Genomic DNA, 27,861 nt, shown 5'->3' on the forward strand with positions numbered 1-27,861 from the left:
ATGGTCGGTCTTCAGGAAAAGAGGGACCCGCCAGGAGCGGAGATAGTGCACAAGAAAATAATATAGTAATGATGTTTCGGCCCGTCCTGAAATCTTATCAAGTCGCAACAAAATAAAATTATATCATGTAAATAACAACAGGGGAAGGGATCGTTATTGACTAAGATTCACACAAGAGACTCCCTCGCCATCTCACTTACCTAACACGAAGGAAAATTTCTTTCGATCCCTTTTCTGGCTTAAACAGAAATTATTATTTTCTATAAAACAGGAAACGTTTCCCTGTTGTCAGGTGCGAGTGCTTCTCTCTAATGAGATTGCGTGTAAATAAAGACACGGAGAATTATAATGCCCCGAAACGTGTTTTATAACTAATGTTGTAAATTCACCTCACCTTCAGCAAAGCATGAAAAGAAAAAAATACCATTTATAAAGCTATAAAAATTGCGATCTTTTTCATAGTTGGTATCTCAGTCAGTCTCAAACGTTTCGGTTGGGTGGTGACTCTCAGGTGGGACTCAGTGTGTCTTTGCCTTCCGTGGTGTATGGACGTGTGTACCGATTTTCTCATTCCTTAAGCTGTCACTGGCATATGCTTATAGTGTGGACTTAATCACTTTATGAGTGTGCAACATATGTGAAATAAGTGACAAGGATCGAAAATTATGCCTTCAGTTCTTAGACAAATTAAGGTCTTGTAAAAAAATTTATACATTATATGTCTTTTTTACCTAAACCAATATTCGTATTAAAATAGAAAACAAACGAAGAGTCAAGCAGAATAGAGGTTGTAACCTTTTTTATGCTATACTGAAAATAATGTAGGAAACTGTCAGTGGAGAAACCTTGGATGGCAGTGTTATAATTTGAATACAATAATAACTATTTGGCAATAAAAGGAGCCTTGAGTGCTGAGTGGTTTGGTTTACCTGCTGTAGTGTCTTCAGCAGGATAACTCCAGGGAAACCCATCGTTGATGCCTTAATTATTGGGAACAGGATAGTCTTGGGAATTATCTTAATGACAAAAATGATATACTTGGGAATTCTTGGAAGTTCTTGGAAATTATCTCATGAATAAAGTGATGGTGATATTAGTAGTAAATGTCTGCAGCGCAACTTGTGCAAGCTAATGAGAAATAATCTTTGTAATAATAATAATAATCGTGAAACCATTAATAATAGTAATAATTCATTATCACTTATAATGAACGGCTTAATCACTATTAAGGCAATGGCTGGCAATGCCATTGCCAACCGTAATAATGCCAAGGTCGTAGGTTCTCGCCACCTCATAGCCCTAGTGGATTTTCCCATTAATATTGAAAATTATTAGTTATAATGATATATTCATAGTGTCAATAATAGTCATAATATACATTATTGTTAAATGATAAATCAAATTTGTAAAGGATCTATCTACCTTGTCTGCCTAGTTTTGATTGAAGAATTCAATGTTGTTACAGCCCGGCCTCTGACCAGGCCTCTTGGTCTGAGGCCTAGTTTGGTCAACCTGGCTGTCAGACGCCGCTGCTCACAGTTTGACGTATGAATCACAGCTCGGTTGATCAGGTTACTGCAGTTGGAATTTCAACTTCTACAATAATAAGAACCTAACTAAAGAAAATATATCCTCTTAGTGGCTGAATTCTCTAATTATAGCTTTGTCACTCACAGTGAAAATATTCTCACTTTTTAACCAGATCCCGTGAAATAAATTCTCACGTTCCACACTCACACAGACATCCGTAGGGGTGTGTGTGTGTGTGTGGAACGTCCATGGCAGGTTATTATGTATAATATTCCCAGCACATTAGGTAGATGAGAGACAGACACACACACACACTCTCTCTTTCTATCTCTCTCTCTCTCACACTCACAGATAGAAATCAAGTGTATCAGATTTTATTCAATTACATGACCGACAGCTGAAAAGACTGCTCTCTACATAAGAGCAGTCAACGTTAGGTCCGGCTTCGCACAATTAAATGAATATAATTAGATGAGTACCCACATAGACAATCCACACAATCTCTCTTCCAACCTATCTCGTCCCGTAGGATTCTTGATCCGTACCATCCGTGTGGTGTCCAGAGATGCCTTCACCGATAACTTGATGAGGAAGGAGGTGATGGCCTCCTCCTTCATCGACAATTTATTTCTCAACTCACTCATTATTTGATTCGATAATCGAATGGATAATTTTTGGGATCAAAATTGGTAATTTGGACTGTTGAACATTCTCTTAATTACTAGTAGTAACGTATTTTTTTATTTGGTTGTTTGCTAATTGGATCATTACGATTATTTAGGTATTTTATTCGATAGAATATTATATCGTCTCTACTTTTTTCTAATTATTCAACTATTAAATGTTATGTTGAAAGACTCTTATTTTATAATTTTTCGCTATAGCTTTCTCAGCTGCGATTAATGAGTAAATTACGTGTGTTCCAGTTTTTGAGCTGGAAAACTTTGACTTTTCCAAACTTTCTTATCTTTCTGTTCTCAACTTTCTTCCTGAGGATAAATTAGCTCATGGATAGTTTGTTGTTATGATTTTTGTTATTTATTTTGACTGTTAGTCTTATATTCTTTAAATTTGTTTTATATGATCATTCCGTGTAACATTACTCACATAGTTGTACTCACCTAGTTGTGCTCGCTGGGGTTGAGCTCTGGCTCTTTGGTCCCGCCTCTCAACTAGGACAATCTCAACTTATTTGATTGTTTCTTTGGTATTCTATTAACTTGTTACGTTTTGTGATTGTTTCTTTCAATATGTAATAGCGTGTTTCATTCTGTGATTAATTTATATGGTGTGGCGCAGTGGTAAAGCACTCGCCTGGCGCTTCACGAGTGCTTTGGCCTGGGTTCTTATCCTTGCTGGGGAGGATTGGCTGGGCGCCAATCCTTAACTGTAGCCTCTGTTCACTCAACAGTGAATGGGTACCTGGTTGTTAAATGACTTGAGGGGTCGTATTCGGGGAAAACTAGGATTAAGGACCTGCCCGAAACGCTATGCGTACTAGTGGCTATACAAGATTGTAAGAAGTCTATAATATATAAATAAAATTAAATGAAAATATCACAATGGATTGTTTCTTAAATAAATGGATAGTTTCTTAAATCAAATTTCGTCTCAACTTTCAAAATACTGTTTTTAATATTTAGTTGTTCAAATGCTAGAACTAAAGGAACAATTTATACTGTTACAATAAGATTGCCTAAAGGTAACAAATCCATAAGGACTTGTTCAAAGGGAAGAATTGCAATATTATTTCTGTACCATTGTAAACTTTAAAACTTGAATTAACCCCACAACATTTACTCTGCCTTCCATCATGATAAACTCTCGTTAAATCAGTATTACATTTGCTTGGAAAGTAAAGTAACATACTACTTAAAGATCTAAGTAACATATTGCAACCTGTAAGATTCCAAAACTCTAAGTGTGTTCAAAGTCATTGGAAGAACAATGTGTATAATTTAATTCGATGTCACAGTGACTTCACCCTGGTGTCAGGGAAGAAACGTGTGGTTAACAGCCACGACCAATTGTCACTTTCCCCACAATGTATTTCATAATATTTATTTTCGCTGTTCTTAAACCAAATAGCGAAATTGAATTTGTATAGTTTGCTGCAGTTCCGTGCTCAAATAAGGTTTCATTTTCGGATATTGTTTAAGTGTAGAATAATTTGTTTCAAATTATGATATTGTTTCATGTATTGCTGTTACTTTATGTTATAATATTTTGTTTCTTATTTTGATATTTGTTTTAATTATTAGTTTGTTTCATATTAACTCTCTGTCTCTGTCTGTCTGTCTGTCTGTCTGTCTGTCTGTCTGTCTGTCTGTCTGTCTGTCTGTCTGTCTGTCTGTCTGTCTGTCTGTCTGTCAGTCTGTCTGTCTGTCTGTCTCTCTCTCTCTCTCTCTCTCTCTCTCTCTCTCTCTCTCTCTCTCTCTCTCTCTCTCTCTCTCTCTCTCTCTCTCTCTCTCTCTCTCTCTCTCTCTCTCTCTCTCTCTCTCTCTCTCTCTCTCTCTCTCTCTCTCTCTCTCTCTTTCTCTCTCTCTCATTTTATTTTCCTGCTTTTTGGTGTAAATTATGGTGACTCACCGTCCATGAGAAGAGTGCGTGAGTGATAAGCTGTAATTAGTGAGTTAGTAAGCAGGTAAAGAGTAACGGTAACTGCAGAGTCAGGTAATGACGAGATAAACGTTGTGCTGTAATGGAAATACATGTAAGCCAAGACTGTTAAAATCTCTGTAAATTCTTAATAGCTCAACCGAAGTAGGCTTGTTGCATGTTTCACAAGTCTGCTGTGGTTTATGGTTAATTTTAAGATAAATCGTTCGTGGGTGTGGAGTATGGCTAGCCGATCGTAAAGCTTTTCTTGGTGATTACGAACGTGGTGTCATGCGTGATTGTTTATGAGAGAAAGACGAACAGAGGTAAACAAGGTTGGTTAACTGGGAAAGGTTGGAGTAGAGGTGAGGTAAAAAGGAAGATATTGTGAGAGAAAAAGGATGGTGGAGTGAGAGCAAGAGGAGGGTGGGAGTGAGAGAAATAGGACGACGGGTTGAGAGAAAGAGGAGGTATTGAGTGAGAACAGAGGAAGGTAGAGTAAGAGAAATAGGAGGATGGGCTGAGAGAAGGGGGAGAATGTGTTGAGAGAAAGAGGAAGTAGGGGCTGAGAACAGAGGATGGTGTGGTAACAGGAAGAGGAGCATGGGGTGAGAGAAGGAGGAGTCTGAAGGTGGGAGAAAGAGGATGGGTGAGTGAGAGAAAGAGGAGTGAGAAACCATGGGGGGTAAGAGCATGGTGCAGTGAGACAATTTTATTCCAGACACAAATAATTACGAACAACTGAATATATAGAACCTCTAGCGCCTTTTGCTTCAGATTTCAATAAATCAAGTCAGAAACATTGGTAAAGACAAGGAAGGGAATCAACAACTAAAGCATTAAAAAGTCAGCAATCCCAGTCTACAGTACATTTATGAGCTTCCTAAAACCCTTAAGGTTAATATCCCTTAACGCCCCATTATTTCGAGCAGAGGTTCTTTTTCTCAAAGTTACCCAAGTTGTTAAATAGTGTACTATCCCCCTTCTAAAGGGCGTTTTCTCAGACTCACACTTAAATAATTACAAGATTTTATACGCAATGTACGGGACATAAATTTCAGTAACGGGAGGAGTTAAACTCAAGTGTTGATTCCGTTAGTACAAAGGTTGTGGTAAACGTTATTTTAACGTTCCCAGAGGCTGAAACATAAAACTAGTGGTGAATATTACCTCTATTACGGGCTTACTATAGCCCGTGCTACATGGACATTTCATTCTGAGTAGCCAAATCTAAAAACAAAAGAAACAAAAAAAAAAATGGCTCAATGTCAGTAAGATAATTGAGTCAACACTGAGCGTTTCTCCTGATAATTACTTTACTTTGCAACTTAGTGAGATATAGAGAGACAGGAAGGGACTTTAAGACCCCACATTATTGAACATAAAACATCTTCCAGATATTACAAGCAAATCTTAACATGTACAATAAAATTTATTAGAAAAATTTATGGGAGGATTAGAGAGAGAGAGAGAGAGAGCGAGAGAGAGAGAGAGAGAGAGAGAGAGAGAGAGAGAGAGAGAGAGAGAGAGAGAGAGAGAGAGAAAGAGAGAGAGAGAGAGAGAGAGAGAGAGAGAGAGAGAGAGAGAGAGAGAGAGAGAGAGAGAGAGAGAGAGAGAGAGAGAGAGAGAGAGAGAGAGAGAGAGAGAGAGAGAGAGAGAGAGAGAGAGAGAGAGAGAGAGAGAGAGAGAGAGAGAGAGAGAGAGAGAGAGAGAGAGAGAGAGAGAGAGAGAGAGAGAGAGTGTGTGAGTAACACCATTATTATAAAAAAACTGTGATTATGGAAGAAATACGATAGAGTCTAATTGTAGAAATACTATTCCAAAAGGACAGTCGATACCAAATTTTGGGAGCGATTATGTAATAAGGAGATCATTCTAAATTCTGCCACATAAAACTAGGTCTAACTTAATTAGTAATTATTGCAGCCAATATCCAATCATTTATTTTGTTCAGAGTATTTGTTTTGTACGATGTGATGTGTATATTATACAGAGATGTGACAAAATGCATAACGCTCTGGTCATAATGAAAATGGATCTTGTCTACCTGAACTGGAAACACACACTCACACACACACACACACACACACACACACACACACACACACACACACACACACACACACTCACACACACACACACACACTCACACACACACACACACACACACACACACACACACACACACACACACACACACACACTCACACACACACACACACACACACACACACACACACACACACACACACACACACACACACACACACATGGCACACGCACTAGGGGACACAGAGATATTAAAAAGAACTTTTTTAGTGTAAGAGTGGTTGACAAATGGAATGCATTAGTAAGTGACGTGGTGGAGGCTGATTCCATACTCAGTTTCAAGTATAGACTTGATAGAGCCTAGTAGGCTCAGGAACCTGTACACCAGTAGATTGACAGTTGAGAGGCGGGACCAAAGAGCCAGAGCTCAATCCCTGCAAGCACAAATAGGTGAGTAGAAATAGGAGGGTACATGATAAAAATATATGTAGTAGACATGGCAGAAGAAAAATAGGTTGGTAGTCAGTACGTTAGGTAACCGAGGGTTAGAAAGGTGGGATCCAAGAGCTATTAGCTCAGTCTTGCAGGCACACATAGTAAACACACTTTGTTGTCGTATTACAGTGGTGCAGGTGTGGGTAGTTTAGAGGATCAGATGTGGGATTGCAGTTGTATATATGTGGGTAGTGTACCGGGGTAGGTGTGGGGTATTGAAGTGGTGCGTGTGTGTGTAGTGTAGCGGGGCAGGTGTGTGTATAATATAATGAGAGCGTAGCTGTGGGTGAAGCACGTGTGCGCGTGAGTGAAAGCGTGTACGTCTTCGTGTGTGTGTCTATGTACGAGTGTTCGTGTGTGTGTATATGTACGTGTGTTTGTGTGTGTGAATATGTACGTGAGTTCGTTTGAGTTTATGTACAACTGTTTGTGTGCCTACATGTTCATGAGTCTTCATGTATGTTTCCATTTACGTATATATATTTGGAACAAAACATTTCACGGTGTAGAGCAACAATTGACCATTTAATATTCATGTTTATTGTTGATTAATTTTCTTCAAGAACTTCCCACATATTTTCAAATCGTCGATGCAAGGCCGCTTTTAAAAGATCTCCCAGACGGATTTGTCGAATAAAATAATGTTTTTACGAGAGCATCAAAGATTAACTTGCACCTATGATTGAAACGTTATTAAAATAAGCATAAAGCTTTCACATGCTTTAGCGTTTTCTAATGATTGAGTAAAGCACATTAGTGTAAATAGTGAAGAACGGTGAAATAAGTTTAAAAGCTGCTTAAAACTCTGCAAAAGCCCTGAATTTTTTTTTGTATTTGTTCCCCGCTACTGAGCGAGGAAGGACTGCGTAATGCGTGATGTTTACCTCGTTACCTTGTACGCGTTCTGCCGGAGGCGATGCTGGCGTAGGTCTCCGGTTCACGCTCCAGTGATGCGCTTCTCAGGGGGAGCAGCGAGAAGGCTATCATTAGTACAGTTACTAGCAGGGTTATTCATGTCTGAGGGGTAGGGGGACAGGTGGACTATGTGTGTGTGTGTACTCACCTAATTGTACTCACCTAATTGTGTATATATATACACAATATGTGTGTATATGTGTGTGTGTGTGTGTGTGTGTGTGTGTGTGTGTGTGTGTGTGTGTGTGTGTGTGTGTGTGTGTGTGTGTGTGTGTGTGTGTGTGTGTGTGTATGTGTATGTGCGTGTACTCACCTAATTGTGCTTGCGGGGGTTGAGCTTTGGCTCTTTGGTCCCGTGTGTGTGTGTTTGTTTGTGTGTACTCGTGTGTGTGTGTGTGTGTGTGTGTGTGTGTGTGTTTGAGATGAGTCTTCATGAACAAGCTGCAGCTCACGGGTCCCATCTTTAACTGTGTTATGTGATGGGACAACCCAACCTTCCTTTTGTTATATCATATATTCTCTTCCACGTGAAATTTAACTGCCCATACCATCCCTCTCTTAACCGTACTTTACTCACTTTCCCTAAGCTTCGTTTAACGTTGGGCTTCATGTCTATCACCAGCACGAGGTTTAATAAGGCCGTGAGGCTATGTTAATGACCAAACAGCAAGTATACTTTAGTCCTGAACATAGTCCAGGAATAAAGTAAATTCTCAGTGTATTTACACCGAGAAATTGGTGTATATTTTACTTGAATGGCTCTTTTGCTGAAGGAATTGTGGCTTATATCCCCCTACGGCTCATCCGAGTATTTAATTTCTACCTTTCATCTGTTGCGCCATTGTTACTCGGTCAAAATAATATATCTCTGTTTATTTATTCTGATTATTCTCTTAGTCTTCACCACGTCTTTGTATCACAGTTCCCTCTATTCTAGTTCTAGTGTTGCTCTAAATGAATTGGCCCAGGATCCTAGTGCCTGTTGTACCCTGGATCAACAGCCAGTTGGACCCTGAACCAATTTACCCCTTGGATAATTAGACAAGTCAAAAGGAGGTGAGAATGCTCACCAATCCTCATGCTATGCTCGTCCTAGCTTAAGTCGTCTCTAGTTCATCAAGCTATGCTTATTCAAGCTGATACCGTCTCCAACCTGGCCTCATTCTATGCTTTGCTAAGCTTTGTCCTTTTCTGAAGACTCATTTATCAATTTATTGTATTGTGTTAACGAAAACAATATTTTATAATATAGAATTTAATATTATTATATATTACTATTTATGTATAGTTAAGACTTAGGTAGGTTTAACAGATTTAGTTCTGTTGGCAATTATTTGCTTTTGTTGTGCATTGCTGAAGCATTTTGAGAGATACGAATCGAACACAGGTATTGGTCGAACACAGCTGATAGTATTCAGCGAATACTATCAGCTGTGAGCCTAAACAGGAGGGTGACTTCTAGGTTAACGAGCACTTGATCAGTGTTTATGAGGATGAGCTGACAATGCAGATATAAAGTAAGACAGCTTCGTGAATCTGACGTAGCTTAGGTTCAAACCAAACGACGCGTGCAAAGAAATGAAGCATAAAATATGCGTTATAGCTTTCAAGAAAGAGACGGTGTCGCCCTGGCTTGACAACGTTCCAGTCACTCTCATGATGAGTCCAATCGTCTACACTATGCTAAGGCATTATTTCTCTTTTCTTATTTTGTACTAGGTTTTTTCATATAAAATTGTCCAGGTAGTTTGCTGAGTATTGGGCTACTTGGCTTAGATAGCTACGAGAAGTTCAGATGACACGCTGCGTGTGTGTACTCACCAAGTTTTACTCACCTAGTTGTGCTTGCTTGCAAAGAGCGTTGGCTCTTTGGTCCCGTCTCGCAACTGTCAGTCAACTGGTGTACAGATTCCTGAACCTTCTAGGCTCTGTCATATCTACATATGAAACTGTGTATGAAGTCTGCCTCCACCACTTCTCTGCCTAATACATTCAATCTGTTAACTACTCTGATACTGAAAAAGTTTTTTCTAACATCCCTGTGGCTCATTTGAATACTAAGATTCGCCTGTGTCTCCTTGTTCGCGTACCACCAGTGCTAAACAGTTTGTACTCACGTAGTTGTACTCACCTAGTTGTGCTTGTGGGGGTTGAGGTTTGACTCTGTGGTCCTGCCTCTCGACTGTCAATCAACTGATTTACAGATTCTGGAGCCTTTCGGGCTCTCAAATCTATATTTGAAACTGTGTATGGAGTCAGCCTCCACCACATCACTGCTTAATGCATTACATCTGTTTACTACTCTGACACTGAACAAATTCTTTCTAATTTTTCTGTGGCTCACGTGGGTACTAAGTTTCCGACTGTGTCCCCTTGTTCGTGTTCGTAAATCCAACATATTGTGAATCGAAGTAATGAAGATTTCATTCGTATGCCTTGTATATCTACCAATTAGTAAATATTTGCTAAAATCTCATAATTTTATGAAACTCTGCCAATTACTCTAGTAGGTATTTATTAAGTAGAGAAAGACTACTCATTAGAGAATATCTGTCAATTAGTGAAAATTGATAAATTTGTGCATTTCCATCTACCGTGTCCATCAGCTCATGGTCCAAACCTGGTGCCTGAAAGACCTCTTTCCCTGCTTGAAGGTCTTGGGTATTTACTAATGTGACATTCCCATTGTGAAGTGAAGAGGCAACGGATCTCTCTATTGCATGCCACACTGTTTTTGTGTTCGGCTCGATGACTGAGCTATCGGTCGAGTGTGCAGGCTATCAGAAGGTCCTTTGGGTTCATTCGACACGCCTCATGGGCTTCGTCTTCCCCAGTAATCATCAAGATTTGAGAAATAGTCAGATATGGAGAGACTCATATACGTGGACAAGCGCATACAAACACATATATATGTGTGTATATCACGAAAACAAACACGTGATTAAAAATGTGACAATGTCAGACCACAGAGGAAAAATGAAACAGGAATTACCTTAAATAATTTCGTATATTAATACATCTTCAGAAGGAGTGGAGTATGGATGGAGCATAGTGAAGTGGAAGGAGTATATTAATACATCTTTAGACTCCTTCTGAAGATGTATTAATATACGAAAGTACTTAAGGAAATTCCTGTTTCATTTTCCCTCCGTGGTCTGACATTGTCACACATATATATGTCCAGATATATATACATTTTCATTTAGTCATTCAGTTGAACAAATAAATGCATACATTAAACTATTATATATTACCTCATCTCCAGATAAATGCTATGAACGCTAAAATAACTTCACAAGCGTGTTTCAGCGCGGAAGTGACAACGTATTCAGAATAAGAATATTAATATTTTATTCTAAAGACAAAAAACAACAATTAATGTTTTAAGTCAGGGTATAGTGGCGACCTTCGTCCTCTTTTGCTTCCTTGTACGCAAGGTAATTTTCTCTTTTCGCATCGTCTGTTGCTGTAATTCCCTATCAAGTGGTGCCTTCCCTACTCCCTTCCTCGTGCTGCTGGTGGCAGTGGTGCCACTCTCTCCACACTAGCACACGCCTTTTAAGCTGAGAGACAGTAAGACAAGAGGATATAAGTGGAAGCTGGAAATGCAAATGAGTCGATAAAATGTAGGGAAGAACTCTTAGTATGTTACGGTGTTCAAAACACACACACACACACACACACACACACACACACACACACACACACACACACACACACACACACACACACACACACACACACACACACACACACACACACACACACACACACACACACACACACACACACACACACCGAAGAAATATAAGAAAATTCACTTTCGAAAACAGAGTGGTAGACGGTTGGAACAAGTTAGGTGAGAAAGTGGTGGAGGCCAAGACCCTCAGTAGTTTCAAAGCGTTATATGACAAAGAGTGTTGGGAAGACGGGACACCACGAGCATAGCTCTCATCCTGTAGCTACACTTAGGTAATTACACTTAGGTAATTACACACACACACACACACACACACACACACCCTCACACTCACACAAACACATTTGGTCCCGTGTTCCGCAGACACGGGAAACCGAGCAAATGTTTTTGTTTATAATGTTCTCGATGCTGGGAAGAATTAATCGTTTTAACTCGTATCTCTATTTTTTTCCCCTTCATCACTCCCTTACTTATACACACATTTTCTCTCTCGCTCTCTTACTTACTCTCCTACTCTCTCATTCACTCATTCACTCCCTCAGTCATTTGCTCGCTTACTCACTTTCTCAGTTACAGTCTTCCTTCCAGCTCCTATTTCCCTCTTTATCCTTCCTTATCACCATTATGGTGCATATGACAGCAAATCAGACTAACACACTATTACGGATCAGGTGCAACCACGCCCATATGACATCACCCCTTGTGGCTTTACTGATACCTGGAGTTGCTTCCTGGAATCTGGTTTATGCTTAGATGCAGGAAACTGTGGTTGTTCTGGGGGGAGTTTAATCACCCTATTAGTGTCACACGGAAATCCAGGAGCATATATAGGAGTAAACAGGAGTTTGTAGAATTATATATAAAAGTCATATATTGTTCATTCTATTTTTTACTAATTATTTGGATATTAATGAAAAAATATTGGAATTTCAAGGCTGGAGAAGCCCTCGTACAGTCATTATGGAGTCACGTGCAGCTGAGTATAACTTCAGTTAATCCTATTGACTCAGACGGATCCGAATAGTCCGAGACAGACATCCTGTTGTTAATGCATCAAAACAAATTGTTAACTAGACGTAACTGACCCTCATGGTCAACTGATAATGCAAATGAATGCATAAATTCTTTTCATTTACTCATTTCAATAATTAGTGATTCATAAATTATGATAATTCTCGCAAGGTATAGAACTTCAGCTATGACCCTACTTGTATCAATAGGGAGACACACTAAATATTTCAAAATGTGTATCCAAAATTAAAAACAAATTCACATAATTTCTCTAGGTGTTACAGAGCGTCCGAGAACAATAAACTAATTATAAAATTAAGGAAAGTGAAAGAATAAATGGAAAGATGATTAGCCCATACATAAGAATTGCTTGCATGAAACGATTCGGAGAAAACGAGTGTCTTAGCAATAGATTTCCTCGGTGACCCTCGAAGCCCTTGTGAATCACAAAATGATTCACAATTCCCTTAAATGCAATATATACTCATCTGCATGTTGTAAAATAAAGCTATGGGATCTGTGACTGCTCAGTCTATTATGAAAAACTGTGAGTTATCGAGTATTTAATATAAGAAAGAGTGATCGGACCGTGAGAATGAAGAGAGCAAGACTAAACATAATGAATCAGTGAAGTTGAAGGCATTGAACCTGAAATTGTTCACAGGTATTAAAAAGGGAATGCTAACTAAAAATAGCACCAAAAGTGATATTGAAGGCACCAAACTTATAAATGTTCGAATATTGAAAGTGAAGCAATCAAGCCAAAACGTGTTCGAACAGTCGGGTTGAGAGCATCAGAGGAAATAAAAAATGTTCGAATAGTGAGGGTGAAGTCATGAAAATTTTGTGGTCCATTGTTTATCCGCTCCGGAACAAAGGAGTCATGAACGTTAAGATGTCTCATCCACCCAGTGTCCAGTCCGCTGTTCTCTCGACACTGAGGTAGATAATCTCCATACATCCATCCAGGCTCCCCTCACTAGCAGCCATGGAGCTGGAGTTCGACTTTCTGTACATTCACCGAGACAAGGAGAGTCGTAGCCTTCAAGTCATCAAGGAAGAGGTCTGGGAGGAGGGTAAGAGCCGCCAGGAGGGTCTGTTTATCCTGTGTGTGTGTGTGTGTGTGTGTGCGTGTGTGTGTGTGTGTGTGTGTGTGTGTGTGTGTGTGTGTGTGTGTGTGTGTGTGTGTGTGTGTGTGTGTGTGTGTGTGTGTGTGTGTGTGTGTGTGTGTGCGTGTGTGTGTGTGTGTGTGTGTGTGTGTGTGTGTGTGTGTGTGTGTGTGTGTGTGTGTGTGTGTGTGTGTGTGTGTGTGTGTGTGTGTGTGTGTGTGTGTGTCTGCTTATTTGTTAACTTTAGGTAATCAATTTGTACATCCTCCCCCCACCCTGTCTTCAGGTGAGCGTTGAGCTCATTACTTTCCCACGGTCTCACCCACATATCTGGATATAAAACTGAGATGAGACAAGATGAGCAATGTATTTGAGCAAATAGTTTCGATTACATTTGCTTGTATATATAAAATCACTTGTTTCACATTTTGCAACTTAACTGTTCTTCTCGTGAAAAATAATTGCATTTCAGTATTTTTTCCTCTCAGCCCTACAGAAGATGCTCTTCTACGAGGGTTTTATTACCTTCCCTAAACTTAAGTGTGATAAAACTTCCGTATAAAGATTTTGTTTTGTTCCATTTTGCATTCCTAATTTTGTTCCAAATGTATTCCTTTTCTCAAACACAGTCATTCCCTACGAGATTGATCTCATCCGATAAATAAACTCTTCACTTGTGAAAACCGTCCACGACATGTCCGTCTGTTTTTAAGCATTTTAATGACTCCGGTAATTCTATTGTCTTCGCCAGACACGTTCCATGACTCAGGCACGAGCGGTCATGAGCCAGATAGTTTGGAGGCCATCCAGACGGTGGTGAACGGCGCCGACATGGTCGAGGGCCGCCCTTCACCTGACGGCGACGCAGACGACGGGGGCGGAAGAGTGGTTGGAAGCAAACCCGAAGATGCGGCGATTTTGTTACATCTTGAGCGTTGTAGCCACCGCCAGACGCGACGGACCTTGCATGAGCTGAAGGAGAAGTACCAGACGCTCCAGCAGCAGCTTTCAGAGAGGGCCATCAAACTCGACGACATCGGCGTCAGGTAGGGCTTCCTGCCCTCCCGGCTTGCGTCACCTGTTGCTCCTGTTATGGTGTTTATGCTTAATCTCATTATTGTTTTTTATACATTATCCTTATTGTTAATATGAACACTATTATCATTATACAATAATTAAAAATTCAATGTTGCTTCTGCTATTACTGAAATATTATCAGAAATATTACCTATACAAACAGAAGATTAATTATTACCACTCTACTTTCTCTCATCTCTTGCTGATTTTCCCTCAGGACGGTAGGCAGTGACCTGGAGTGCCTGCACATTGAACAAGAAACGGTCCTCAATTCCCTCGAGTCACTTAATTCCATCGCATCTTCAGATCGACTCGTCGACGAGCTCAAGGTAATCCACAGCGATGATGTGGCTTGTCTGAGGGTAAACGGAACCATTATTTTCTAACAAAGTGAAAAGAACAGTTGCGGTCTCACTAAAAGAGGGACACTTTGTGCTACTAGGGGACTAGGATACTAGGGGACTAGGACTTTACTAGGGGATGTGTAAAGGTCAAACAAATATTTTCTAGTTTCGTATTAATATTCAATGAATTATGTTTATCTTCATGAGTTGTGGCTTATGCCTAATGATTCATTACATTTCCACCTGATTCTTCACCAGCTGCGCGAGATGACCATCAGTCAACTGCGCACGAGGGTCCTTCAGCTGGAGAAAGACCGTCTGGATAAGGTTCCCTTTGATGCCGCAAAGGAGATCACCAGACTCAATAACAACCTGGTAGGTGCTTGTTCACACACACACACACACACACACACACACACACACACACACACACACACACACATACACACACACACACACCTCGAGGCTGAGTAGTCCTAAGGGCCGGGTTCTTTCCCCGTTAGAGGCAGAAACAAATGGGCAGAATTTCCTTCACCCTGATGTACCTGTTCACCTAGCAGCAAATAGGTACCTGGGAGTTAGACAGCTGCTACGGGCTGCTTCCTGGGGATAAGTGTGTGTGTGTGCGTGTGTTAGAGAGAAATATATGTAGTAGACATAATAGAGGAAAAAAAACAAATTGGCTAGAAAGGCAGGGTCTAAGAGCTAATATTTCAATTCTGCAGTTACAAATAGTAATTAGAAACAATAAGTACACACACAGCAATATCTGCATCTCACTACGTCTGTGTTTGTGAAGGTAACAGCAGTGTACAAGGGGTAAAAATATTAGCTATAACTAGGTCGTTCCGGTGAGTTGCGGGCTACACCTATCACTTGCTTAATCCGACCCCACTTCTAGTGTGCCTCACCCTAGAGAATAACACCCTAGTGAGTGTCCCAGTTTTCCCATTCACCTAATGTTTGTAGGGACCCTCAATCTCTCTGGTGCTAAGCATTGCTTCCTGTCTCCCTGTGTGCTGCATGGATCCCCATCTCCTTTGTGTGAAGTGAGGACACCCACCTCTCACCTCCAATGTGCAGCGTGGCTGACTTCTTTGCGGTATTCCTAATCATTATGCTTCGTAATCTCATTCCTTACCTACCTGCCTGTGCGCGCTCTCTCTCTCTCTCTCTCTCTCTCTCTCTCTCTCTCTCTCTCTCTCTCTCTCTCTCTCTCTCTCTCTCTCTCTCTCTCTCTCTCTCTCTCTCTCTCTCTCTCTCTCTCTCTCTCTCTCTCTCTCTCTCTCTCTCTCTCTCTCTCTCTCACACACACACACACACACACATAATACCTCTGAATAACAAGAATAAACGAGCCTCTTTTTAGTTAGGTTCCGATCCGTTAATCATTTCACTGAAACGTTGAATTCACTTATTGTAAGCCCAAAGGAAACAAGCGACCAAGGAAGTGCATGGTAAAACAAAAGTAAAAAAAAAAAGTACAAGGAAGCGCACGTTAAAAAGAAAGCAAACAAGAGACCATAAGTGTATGGGGTGAAAACAGATAAAAATTGAACTAGGAAGTGTACGTTAAAACTAACAAAACCTTGGCCAGAGTCTGATGTTGACTCTTGTTAAGGTTGCAAGACCTCTGGCGGACGGGCGTAAATAGAGATCACGCCAGAACGTGTATATCTACATGGACCATGATTATTAGCTTCAGACACTCCCAGCCAAGGTTATAAAGCAGCTTTTTTAAAACACACACACACACACACACACACACACACACACACACACACACACACACACACACACACACACACACACACACACACACACACACACACACACACACACACACACTTATATATATAGATGCTAAGTTTCTTTCCCGAAGGTGTCAATGAGTGAAAAGCAGATCTATTCATCCTAATTATAACAGATGCGTTTCTGTTGGTGTTTGTCGATACAAGGTGTATATTATTCTCTCATTTCAGACCCTCACATTATCGCTCACTCCTCATTAACTCCTCATTAAAAACATTCATTCGGTGGTGGGAGACTTGCGTGTTCTGACGACACAGTGGGCAGTTAAGTGTGACTTGTGAAGCTCGTGTTCTGGTCAAAGGATAGGAGATAGACTAATAGTGATTCATCCTGTAGGGACATGTTTTGTGGTCTTATATTAGGCCACAGAGCCTTATTCCTTCTGGTTTGATTCACTTTGCATGGAAGTCGAGCCGAGACTTATCAACTGTTTGATGCATATTATCTTTGTAAAATTACCGTGTTGTCTCGTTTGGACGGAAATTATTATTCAGTTAATAAAGAAATATATCAGTTGAATTTCATTGTATATATATTTATTCATTATTCTTGATTATATTTTCCGTTGGTCATTCTCTCGCTCTGTTTATTTCTTCATCCTCGTTCATCCCCCAATTTAATCTTTTCATATGTTTCTGCTCGTCAGCTGTCGCCATTTGTTCAGGAGCGATATCGAGTGATCACGTATTTGGGTGATCACGACGAAGGCCTCCCAGCCTGGAGAACAGCGTCTAAGAGTGTTCAGTGTGGCGGGAGGGGGCTGGGTTGATTGGTGGACGGGTGGTTGGTTGGATGGCATCTGTTGTAAAATGTGAATAGCTCTTTTGCAGGAGGTGGATTCGTTGACGGGTGGATTGGTTGATAGATGGATGACATGTGTTGTAAACTGTGTGGATAGACCGTCGTAGGAGGTGGATGGGTGCATTGCAGGTTTCATATACTGCACGGACACTGCTGCCTCCTGGTGTTAATAAGTATCCATCCAACTTAAGTTTACGTTATTTTTATACCATGTTCGGTAAGACGTAGAGAGCAAGCAACGAATTATTCAAAAGATCATGGCTAGTGATAACAGTTGGGTTCGATTCCCATTTTCGGGGACAGGAATCCTGTTAGGCTTATGAAGATCCCCGTTACCGACGACTGACACTACTACAGAATGCCACTCACAACAGTCGCTTAACTTTCAAATACCTATTTACTCCTAAGAAAACAGATATTATCCAAAGATCAGATATAATGAAGCGTGTCCAAACATGTCACTCAAATTTGGGATCCAACTTAGGACTATGGGGGTTATGAGACAACGATGCTATGTACGTAGTTGACACTGATGTTGAAGAAGCGTAGGATGGAGGATGACGATGCTGACGAGGGTGACACTGACGATAAAGACGTCTATGTCGACAGCGATGTGCTTGGCAGCTCGTATGGCTCGTTCCGGAGGCCCAAACCCACCAATCCCACAGTGATGCAGCTTGATTTATCGCTGTCACCGATGGGATGATTTTCTGCCCATACGACGCTTTTGCTAAGGTGAATTTCCTATAGAAGAGAGTGGAATTAGCCAAAGTGAGATGAATTGAGTTGGAGGAAAAGTGTCTACTGATAATGATGGTTACGATGAGGTTGGGAAACATGTAACAGGAGATAAGGTTATGCGTCGTGAGGCAGGAGATGAGGTCGGATATTTGTTGTCCATAAATTATTCATTACAAAATCTAGCTGAACAGCTGAAAGATAAATTAACCAGCCCATGCATATTTTATTACCAATTAATAATTCCCACATCAAACACATGGGGGGGATAAAGATAATTGATCACCTAAATTATTACCAACAAATCGTTCTGGATTAATGCTCACACATTTCCTAATTTATTATTTATATTTTCACAGATCCAGTTGGAAAAAGCAAGAGATGAGTTAAGTATACAAAACTTTGCTCTCAAGTCCCGTCTATCTGACGTCACCTCTAAGATCCACGACCCAGCCGCCACCTACCAGATAAGTAAAGATTCCATCAGTCTGAAAGAAAGTACGTTACTTCAAAACGGAAAACCCGAAAACGGGAAACTTAAACATGCAGACGACCCAGACGTGGTTAAAGTTCTCAGGAAAGCTACGTATAAAGTCACAAATGACACACAGAAACTGAGACAATTATGTTCAGAGTTCGACAACAAGGAAGAGGAATACAAGAAACGAATAGCAGACTTGGAAACCGAGGTGAAGAACCTTCAGAATGAGAGCTCCAAGCAGCACGATAAAGCGATAAGGGAGATGGAGAACCGCCTGGAGCTGACATCCCAGAAGCTTGAGGCCGCTGAGAGATACCTCACGAGCAAGGAAGAGGAATACAACATGCTCAAACTCGACGTTGACACTCTTAACGAGGAGAATAAAAGGTTAAAAGAAAGCCTCAATGAACTAATACTGAAGGAAAAGGTGAGTAAATAAACAAATTATTACATGGTGGAGAACTAAAAAGACTGACAAGCACGTGTTCTGAACATGTGTACACTTTTAGCGATGCATACTGACACCACCACATAGTGACGCATGATACATAGTAACACGTAATACATAGTGGTGAGAGAGGGAGATCGAAGGAGAGAGACAACAGAGAAAGAATGAGATAGAAATAGTCATTGAAATACCTAGTCAGAGGCAGGAATATAAACAGCGAATTAAAAATATGTACCAAAAATGCAAACCCCGCTTTTAATTATCTTTCTTCAAGACAATTAAGGTGTCTTGTCATTCTGTCTACGACAGAGTCTGGTGCAGGAGTGCGAGGAGTTGACCACCCGGCAGGTGGTGCTGGAGGAACGCTTCGCCAAGCTTGCTGATGAGAACCGGGTACTGGCCGAAGATTTCAACAGAGAAAGAGTACTCAGGAAGAAGTATTACAACCAGGTAATATATTTTTCCTTTCAATCTTCCTACTTGTTTATATGTCTCTTACGTTCCTTCTCTTCTTGTTGTTTCCCCTGCATGCTTAGTTTCGTCTGTTTTAAAGAAATTAGTCATTTACTGAATAAATGTAACTGAACGACTTCTGTATCAGTGTCTTTTTTTTTACTAGCTTTATGAATTTCTGCGACAAATTTGTGAAGTAAGTTTATGAAGTTCTGTGGTAAGTTTAAGGAATAAGTTTATGAAGTTCTGCGACGAACATTAAGAGTTAGTATATGGAGCTCTGTAACAATTTAACTATTAAAGTAAGAGAAGAAGTTTTGTGACAAACTCTGGGAGAAACCTTATGAAGTTCCGCGACAAACTTTTGAGGAAAGTTCATGAAGTTCTGTGAATAATTGCTCTTTTGGATATATGTTTTTTAGTTCTTTGACCTATTGCTGTTTGCATAAAGATTTTAAGACTCATTTGAACTAATGTTTTGAAACTAGATTTCTAGAAGCCATCACATGAAATTTATTGTACATATTCAGATGGTTACAAATCAATATCAACTTTAATCGAGAAAGCTCATTCCTAAACATGGTATGAGATCAGCAGTGTTAACTGTTGTCAATCATTCACATAACATATTGTCGGGGGTTGTCCCTGAGGCCTCTTTACGTTGACTGTGATCCGTCAACAGTTAAGGTTATACGGTCAAGTCTTACTAGGTCTCCTTTTCAGAAATATCAACAAGTTGGCTGATTTTTTTTATTAAATTAAAGTAGCTGAGTTTCTCGGCATTTCCAATTGTGTTTCGAACATTAGAAGTAAGTGAAGTACTTTTGAGAAAGTTTGTTCTGAAGCCACAGAACCAAAACACTCATGATTAAAAGCAGAGTTGAAGAACTATAACTATACGTATCTTGTGACGTTCCTTGTGTCAGATGGGGGAAGTAATACAAAGTCTGAATGAATAGCTGAACGAATAGTGAATAAATTCATATTTATTTGTATAGCTATGTCCCCGTGCTGTAGTGGTAAGACACTCGTCTGGCGTTTCGCTAATGAGTCCTGGGTTCGTATCCTGGCCTGGGAGGATTTACTGGGCGTCAGTTCTTAACTGTAGCCTCTGTTTACCAAACAGTAAAATAGATACCTTGTTGTTAAATGATTTGGAGGGGTCGTATTCCGGGGAACATAGGATTAAGAACTTGCCTATAACGCTATGCGTACTAGTGGCTGTACAAGAATGCAAGAACTCGTGTATATATAAATAAATAAATAAATAAATAAATAAATAAATAAATAAAAGATAGTGTCGCACGAGTCAGCGCAGAACACTAAAATTACTTCATCAGGTGATAGAGGTTCCTATGTTTGTCCCTTACTCTTGCGATCCTTTGCAAAGACATCTCTATCACTTAATATTTCGTGGTACCATCGGACTCCACACATGACCGCAATCTCTAGTGAGCCGGAAAGTGAGGCGATGCTCAGAGGGTAGGAACGAGAGAAGGCCCCGATGAATGATTTGCCTTCATGGAATATGAACGGGACCTCATTTCCTGTAACATAGATCACGTAGCCTTCTAGGGACCCACCACAACAAACATTGTTTAACGTATCCTACTAGAGACCTACCACAAACAAACAGTGCTTCACGAAGCCTTCTAGGGAACCACCAAAACAAACATTGCATCACATAGCTTTCTAGGGACCCACTACAACAAACATAGCTTCTCGGAGTCTGCTAGGGGCCCCGCCACCACTAGCAGTCCGTGCTCTGGTGAGCTGGGAAGCAAGGCGACACTCGGAGCAGAAACAAGGGAATGTCCCGCTGAGCGGTAGCCTTCACGGGGCTTGCTAGGGGACCCGACCACTAGCAAGCAGCCCGTGTAGTCATTCACGGAACACTTCAGTTCACTGCTCTCGACTTAAGAAGGACAGTTCTTGGTCTGTTCTGCTTATCCCGCTGGTTACATATATTTATATACATACATATGTATTATATATTTATCGCCTCTCTCTGATGATGTAGGTTACTATAAATGCTTTAATTTTTGTTACTTGATTTTATTACCTTAGCAACATTCATACATGCACTCATACATACATAAGAACTTACGGAAGGACCACGGTGTGTCCTCCGACAGAACAGGTCACGGTTGCGATCAATAGTTGTACATGGCAGCGTACGTGTTTATGTTTCCGAACGTGCGTATTTACCTATGCGTAATACTCTCTGTTAAAAAAACAGGTGGAGGAGATGAAGGGCAAGATCCGGGTGTTCTGCCGGGTGCGGCCTGTGAGCGAGGCCGAACGAGGGCAGGACAATGGGCAAGTGGTAGCAACTACTGACGACGAGTACACTCTCTCCCTCAACACCCAGCGAGGCCTCAAGACCTTCCTCTTCGACAGAGTCTTCCAGCCCCATGACAATCAGGACACCGTCTTCCAAGACACTAATGTGAGTGACGGGTCTAAACTTGTGTTATTTTGTATTCTCACTTTTTTTTTTACTGCATTTCAGGTAACAAGAGAAGATAATAAAGAAAACTATAGAATAACTATTGGAACACTGGTGTGAATATTTTTTATTGCTTCTGCAGGACGTTAATATTATGTAGGAATTGATAAAAATGAAGGGGAAGCTATTGTTTAATATTTCTGGAACGCTATTGATTAATATGTCGGGGATGGCACGGTCTAATATGTAGGGGAAGCTATTATGGAATATTATCTAACATGTGTCCGTCACAAGCACTATACGAATCCCGTATACGCTTGGTACTCCTTATATATATGCTTGGTGACCCATATATAAATATAATCGTTAGTGACCATCGTATACGCTTAGTGACCCCTCAAGTTCAAGTTCAAGTATGTTTATTGTGACAAGAAAGAAATACATCTCAAAGGGATAAAGTAGCTTAGGCTATTTCTACCCCCCCTATTGTGACCCCTCTTATACGCATAGTGACCCCTCGTATACGCGTAGTGACCCCTCGTATACGCTACATATAGTAAGGTTATAGAGTACCGTTTGAGAAAGCGCCATAGGGGATATTCTGGCTTCAGCAGGATGCATGGCTCGTCTCCCAGGAATACTGGTCATTAATGGATAAATTTTCCACTCCGTCTTCCAGTGATTTCAGGTCTCATGGTGCTGAGTCGCTAGTTACGGAAGTCGTCCTGCTGCCGAGCAAACGCCATTAAAAAATCTATTGTAAAATAAATAAATCATAGTATTAAAGCAAATGGACCCAGTTGTTCTTTCCCGCCTAAAAGATACACATTATCGAGCCAATTAATAATGGAAATGAATAACTTTAAATGCTTCATGTTTTTGGATAAGGACAACTAGGGTACTGATTTTTTTATGTTTAAGATTCAGCTACTGGGAACAAAATGTTCCAAGTAGCACGAGCTATGGTGAGCCCGTAATGGACTTCCGAGGCACAGGAGCGGGGCTGTAACTGATACGGTACTGAATTTTCCTTGAGTTAAATACTAAAACGAGACGGATGAGGTGATAGCAGGATGTGAAATGGCCATTAGTGTCCGAGGAGCGTGAAGTGTAGCCTGAAGGATCTTTAGGTCTCGACAAAAGAGACGATATAACCTTATAATATCTGCCTGTATAAGAACATAGGAAACTGCAGAAGTTCTATTAGCAAATAGGAGATATCTCGTAGCACCAATAAGCCTTTAGTTTATTTTATTCAGGGAGATATTATCGGATCATATAATTTTTTTGTCGTAGCATAGCGATCGAACAGTACAGTGTCAGATTAGACAGATATAACGTAAAAAAAATAGCATGGTGACTGTGCAAGTCTATGTTCATTACTTCTCTTCCGCCTTATGGGTTTTGATTTGCTCTTCAACCAACTCCAGGAAGGAGGCGCCGCCATACTGAACTTCCTCTAATGCACAGCTTAATACACCTTCTTCACAGTGCAGGGTCCCTGCACTGTGCACCCTGCACAGTGCTGGGTGCACAGTGAAGGGTACTTGCTTTGGTCCTGGGCTTAATACCCATCAACCTCTGGAGAATTATTGATGCTACCAACAGTGCCGAGTGATCAATTAGCAAAGTATACTTTACTTTTGGACATATCCCGGATCCAAAGTAATATGAAATATATAAACCTCTCAGTGTATATAGACTGAGAAGCTTGGTACACTTCTCAGTGTATATAGCCTGAAAATTATGAGGGTGATTAGGGCCATTACATATATTTTTTTAGTGCTGCATCTTTTATGTATACAATGTTATATAGCCAATGTATGGTTTGTATATATATAAATTATTGTTATTATTATTATTATTATTATTATTATTATTATTGGAAACACGCAGAAATTACATTAATGTGCATTATTCTCATTACTATTACATATTCATTATTATATTCTCATTATTATTATAATTATTATTATTAATATTATTATTAAAAGTAATGCTCGTTGTCACGAAACATGGAAATCATGTCTTCAGAAGGTTAGTCGTCTCAGAAGAGAAATAGTCTGTGTCTATAAGATACTACTTTTATCGAATTCAGAATCCATCGAACTTGGGCTATGGAAAATATTGCTTAGAGGAGGTATGAGGGTGGTTTATTATCGGCATCGCTGGACCTTAGATGCTCCGGGTTTCCTTCGGCTAAACAAAGGACAGTTTTATCTCTTATCGTTACTGCAGCGTAACGTACGTTTTGCTGTGCTGGTCGTATGTCACACAGCGTGGCTCCTTGATACGTTATTTCATGGCCCTTTACTTGTTAGGTTCATATATATATAAATATATATATATATATATATATACATATATATATATATATATATATATATATATATATATATATATATATATATGTATATGTATATATATATATATATATATATATATATATATATATATATATATATATATATATATATATATATATATATATATATACATATAAAAGTTTAATTTAGTCATCAACATAGTTCAGGATTAATGTTGACGCCTTTCGGTGTATATCTCAAAAGTGTGCAAGTTATTGTAAGAATCGGAATCAGAAATTATAATCTTAACAGCTTATACAAATCATTACATGCCTGGACTAAGCAGGTTAACAACAGTGTAAATCAAACATATATTTTTGACATCAAGTGAGTAACATTTAGCTTACAGTTTAAACATTTATGTATATTAGAAAGCCAAAGTATAGTTTATCATTAGAACGGTTGGACAGATAATGGCACAATGTTTATCACAATGTTATTATCATGAGACGACAGTTGAAAGGAGAACTAACAAAAACTAATCATACCTGCTGGGCTTAAGGTCTATCAACCGTGGGAGGTTTATTAAGACAATGATACTAACTTACTGACCAACCAGAAAGTAAACTCTAACCCTGAATTAAAAGTTTTCTAGGGGTCAAGAAAACTCTGTAGTATTCATTCACCGAAAAAGAGAATACACCACTTCATGTATCTATCTCGGCGTTAGACAAATGTTGAATTTGTGAATAAGTTCTGGTGACTTAAACTTGTGCTTCAGGCTTTGATCCAGTCGGCACTAGACGGGTTCAACGTGACCATCATGGCCTATGGACAGACGGGGTCAGGCAAGACCTTCACCATGTTGGGCACTGAGACCCAACCGGGTATAGCGCCCAGGGCATTCCGGCGACTCTTTCAACTTGTGGAGGGAGGGAAAGCCAGGTACGACGTCACCGTCTCAACCTACATGATGGAGTTGTACAACGATAAGCTAATTGATCTGCTCAAGCCTATCACTGTTACTGAGGTAAGCTGCATGGTGGGACTGCTAATGTGGTGAGTTGGTGAGATTGTTGGAGTTCCATGTGTGATTGTTACTGGGGTGAGTAGTGAGATTGTTACTGAAGTACGCTTGTGAGTGTTACTGGGATGAGCTAGTATGATTTTTACTGGGAGAAGCTGGTGGGATTGTTTCTGGGGTGAATTTGTGAGATTGTTGCTAGGGTAAGCTTATGAGACTGTTACTGTAGTAAGCTTGTGAGAATGGTATTGATATAAGCGTGTGAGAATAACACGTATATAAGCTTGTGAGAACTTTATACCAATTTTTGAACTTTGGTTAGAAGCAAAACAATACGAAAGTTTCGTTCGGTCCAGGTCAAATATCAAAACTGGTCACAAATCCAGTTATTTGTTCACATAAAACTCTACCCTTACTAAAAATATATTTGTTTACTAATGGTAATATCATCTCATTCTCACCTAAATTTTAATTTCTACGTAGAATGAGAGACTAGAGATCAAGCGAGACAAGAAAGGCAGCGTCCACGTCCAGGGTGCCACAGTACGAAGCGTGTCATCTGCCTCAGAGTTGTGTCAGGCGTTTGAGGAAGGTCTAACCAATCGACACACCGCCTCTACCAAGATGAACGTTGAGAGCTCACGGTCTCACCTGCTTATAGTGATTTGTCTTAATGTTACCTCGAAGCAAACTGGAAATGTTCTTATGGGAAAGGTACAGTGTCCTCTTTTAATGGAGTAATTTTGACTTTTTTTTGCATAACCGTCGTCTTTTTCTGTAATGAAGATTAGGAAAGAATGCACTTATTGATTGTCTTTTGTGAAAACTTATTTCAGCTTTAAATGAAACAATGTTCTCATATTGCGAATTCGTTGCCACCTAGTCCATGTAAGATTTAGTATTTCCATTTGTTTTCTTCCTCCTCTTAAATTTGCATTATTCTGACAGGTTTTCTAACAGCTTTAGGTTTCGTTTTAGCCCCAGATATATTTCCAGAACAAACCATTTCCCCGTTCTTCCTCCAAGCATCTTTCCAGGATTCTTCTTCGTTCCAACCCCCAGTCATCTTTCCTGAACCAGCACTCACCCGTTAAATCCCAAATATCTTTCCAGGACAAACTCTCTCCCTTTCTACCCACAGATATTTTTCCAGGACCAGCCATTCCAGGTTACATTCATGTGATGTGTAACTCTCGTCAAGTTTTTCCCGCATGTATTTTCCTTTCTGCATTCCAAATGGAAAGATATTGGTCATATAAACTTATACCGATTTGCAGTACTTCTCTCAATAAACGTCTATAAGAAAATAATAAATAAATCATCTATAGAGAATTCAGTGCCACCATCTTTGTGTTGAGTGTCGCTGATATTTAGTTTTTCTCGTTTTTGTTTTAGTCCCCCAAGCAAAGAAAACAAAGAACAGAAATATGAAAAAGAGAACCTGAAAATATTATTTGACAATATAATTGAACTTTATTTCTTTGTATTGACCTCATGCACTGACCTCTCGGTTCTTCTGCAGTTGACCCTGGTTGACCTGGCCGGCAGTGAGAGGGTCAGCAAGAGCGGGGCCTCGGCTGACCAGCTCAAAGAGGCCAACTCCATCAACAAGTCACTCTCAGCATTGGGAGATGTTATATCTGCTCTCTCTACTGAGTCCTCTTTTATCCCTTATAGGTAAGCTATATCTCTGGCACATTGAATTGTGCATTTCTTCTACCAGGTTGCATTGTTTTTACCACGTCATGGTGAGGACTTGAGAGTACTAAGTGTGAGGGTTCAAATTCTTCCCATAGTTACTATGGTGAAACTCTTTCTCTTTTGTAATTTCTTTCTCCTTTTCTCATTCATATAATTCTCTTTCTTTTATATTTCTCTTATATCTTCCACTTTCTCATTTCTTTCTACCCGATTCTCTGTCTACCTGTCTTTCTGTCTCATTTGATTTTTCTCTGATCTCTGATTCTGTGGAAGAGAGAGAGAGAGAGAGAGAGAGAGAGAGAGAGAGAGAGAGAGAGAGAGAGAGAGAGAGAGAGAGAGAGAGAGAGAGAGAGAGAGAGAGAGAGAGATAGATAGAGAGAGAGAGAGAGAGAGAGAGAGAGAGAGAGAGAGAGAGAGAGAGAGAGAGAGAGAGAGAGAGAGAGAGAGAGAGAGAGAGAGAGAGAGAGAGAGAGAGAGAGAGAGAGAGAGAGAGAAAGAGAGAGAGAGAGAGAGAGAGAGAGAGAGAGAGAGAGAGAGAGAGAGAGAGAGAGAGAGAGAGAGAGAGAGAGAGAGAGAGAGAGAGAGAGAGAGAGAGAGAGAGAGAGAGAGAGAGAGAGAGAGAGAGAGAGCATTTTAAATACCTAAAGAGTCTTTTTCCCTCCCTCACAGGAATAGCAAACTGACCATGTTACTTCAGGATAGTCTGGGAGGTAACGCCAAGACTCTTGTCTTCGTTAACGTCTCTCCAGCCGCTTACAACGCCGATGAGACACTTATATCTCTCATGTAAGTCTCATTGTGTCTCGTATAAAGCTCTTCC

The 27,861-nt window shown here is 40.1% G+C and overlaps 1 protein-coding gene across 1 annotated transcript in view; it reads left to right on the plus strand.

Moving 5' to 3' along the window:
* Positions 1–27,861, plus strand: part of LOC138365173 (uncharacterized) — a 54,815-nt gene that overhangs the window by 22,794 nt on the left and 4,160 nt on the right. The window contains exons 3-12 of the mRNA XM_069325233.1: positions 14,159–14,453; positions 14,702–14,813; positions 15,087–15,203; positions 18,539–19,087; positions 19,418–19,558; positions 21,801–22,010; positions 25,098–25,346; positions 25,824–26,054; positions 26,863–27,017; positions 27,711–27,827. Of these exons, the coding sequence (XP_069181334.1) occupies positions 14,159–14,453; positions 14,702–14,813; positions 15,087–15,203; positions 18,539–19,087; positions 19,418–19,558; positions 21,801–22,010; positions 25,098–25,346; positions 25,824–26,054; positions 26,863–27,017; positions 27,711–27,827 (2,176 nt within the window). The remainder of the gene's footprint in view (positions 1–14,158; positions 14,454–14,701; positions 14,814–15,086; positions 15,204–18,538; positions 19,088–19,417; positions 19,559–21,800; positions 22,011–25,097; positions 25,347–25,823; positions 26,055–26,862; positions 27,018–27,710; positions 27,828–27,861) is intronic.

The sequence above is a fragment of the Procambarus clarkii genome, chromosome 2, assembly GCF_040958095.1.
Source record: "Procambarus clarkii isolate CNS0578487 chromosome 2, FALCON_Pclarkii_2.0, whole genome shotgun sequence".
Taxonomy (NCBI): domain Eukaryota; kingdom Metazoa; phylum Arthropoda; class Malacostraca; order Decapoda; family Cambaridae; genus Procambarus; species Procambarus clarkii.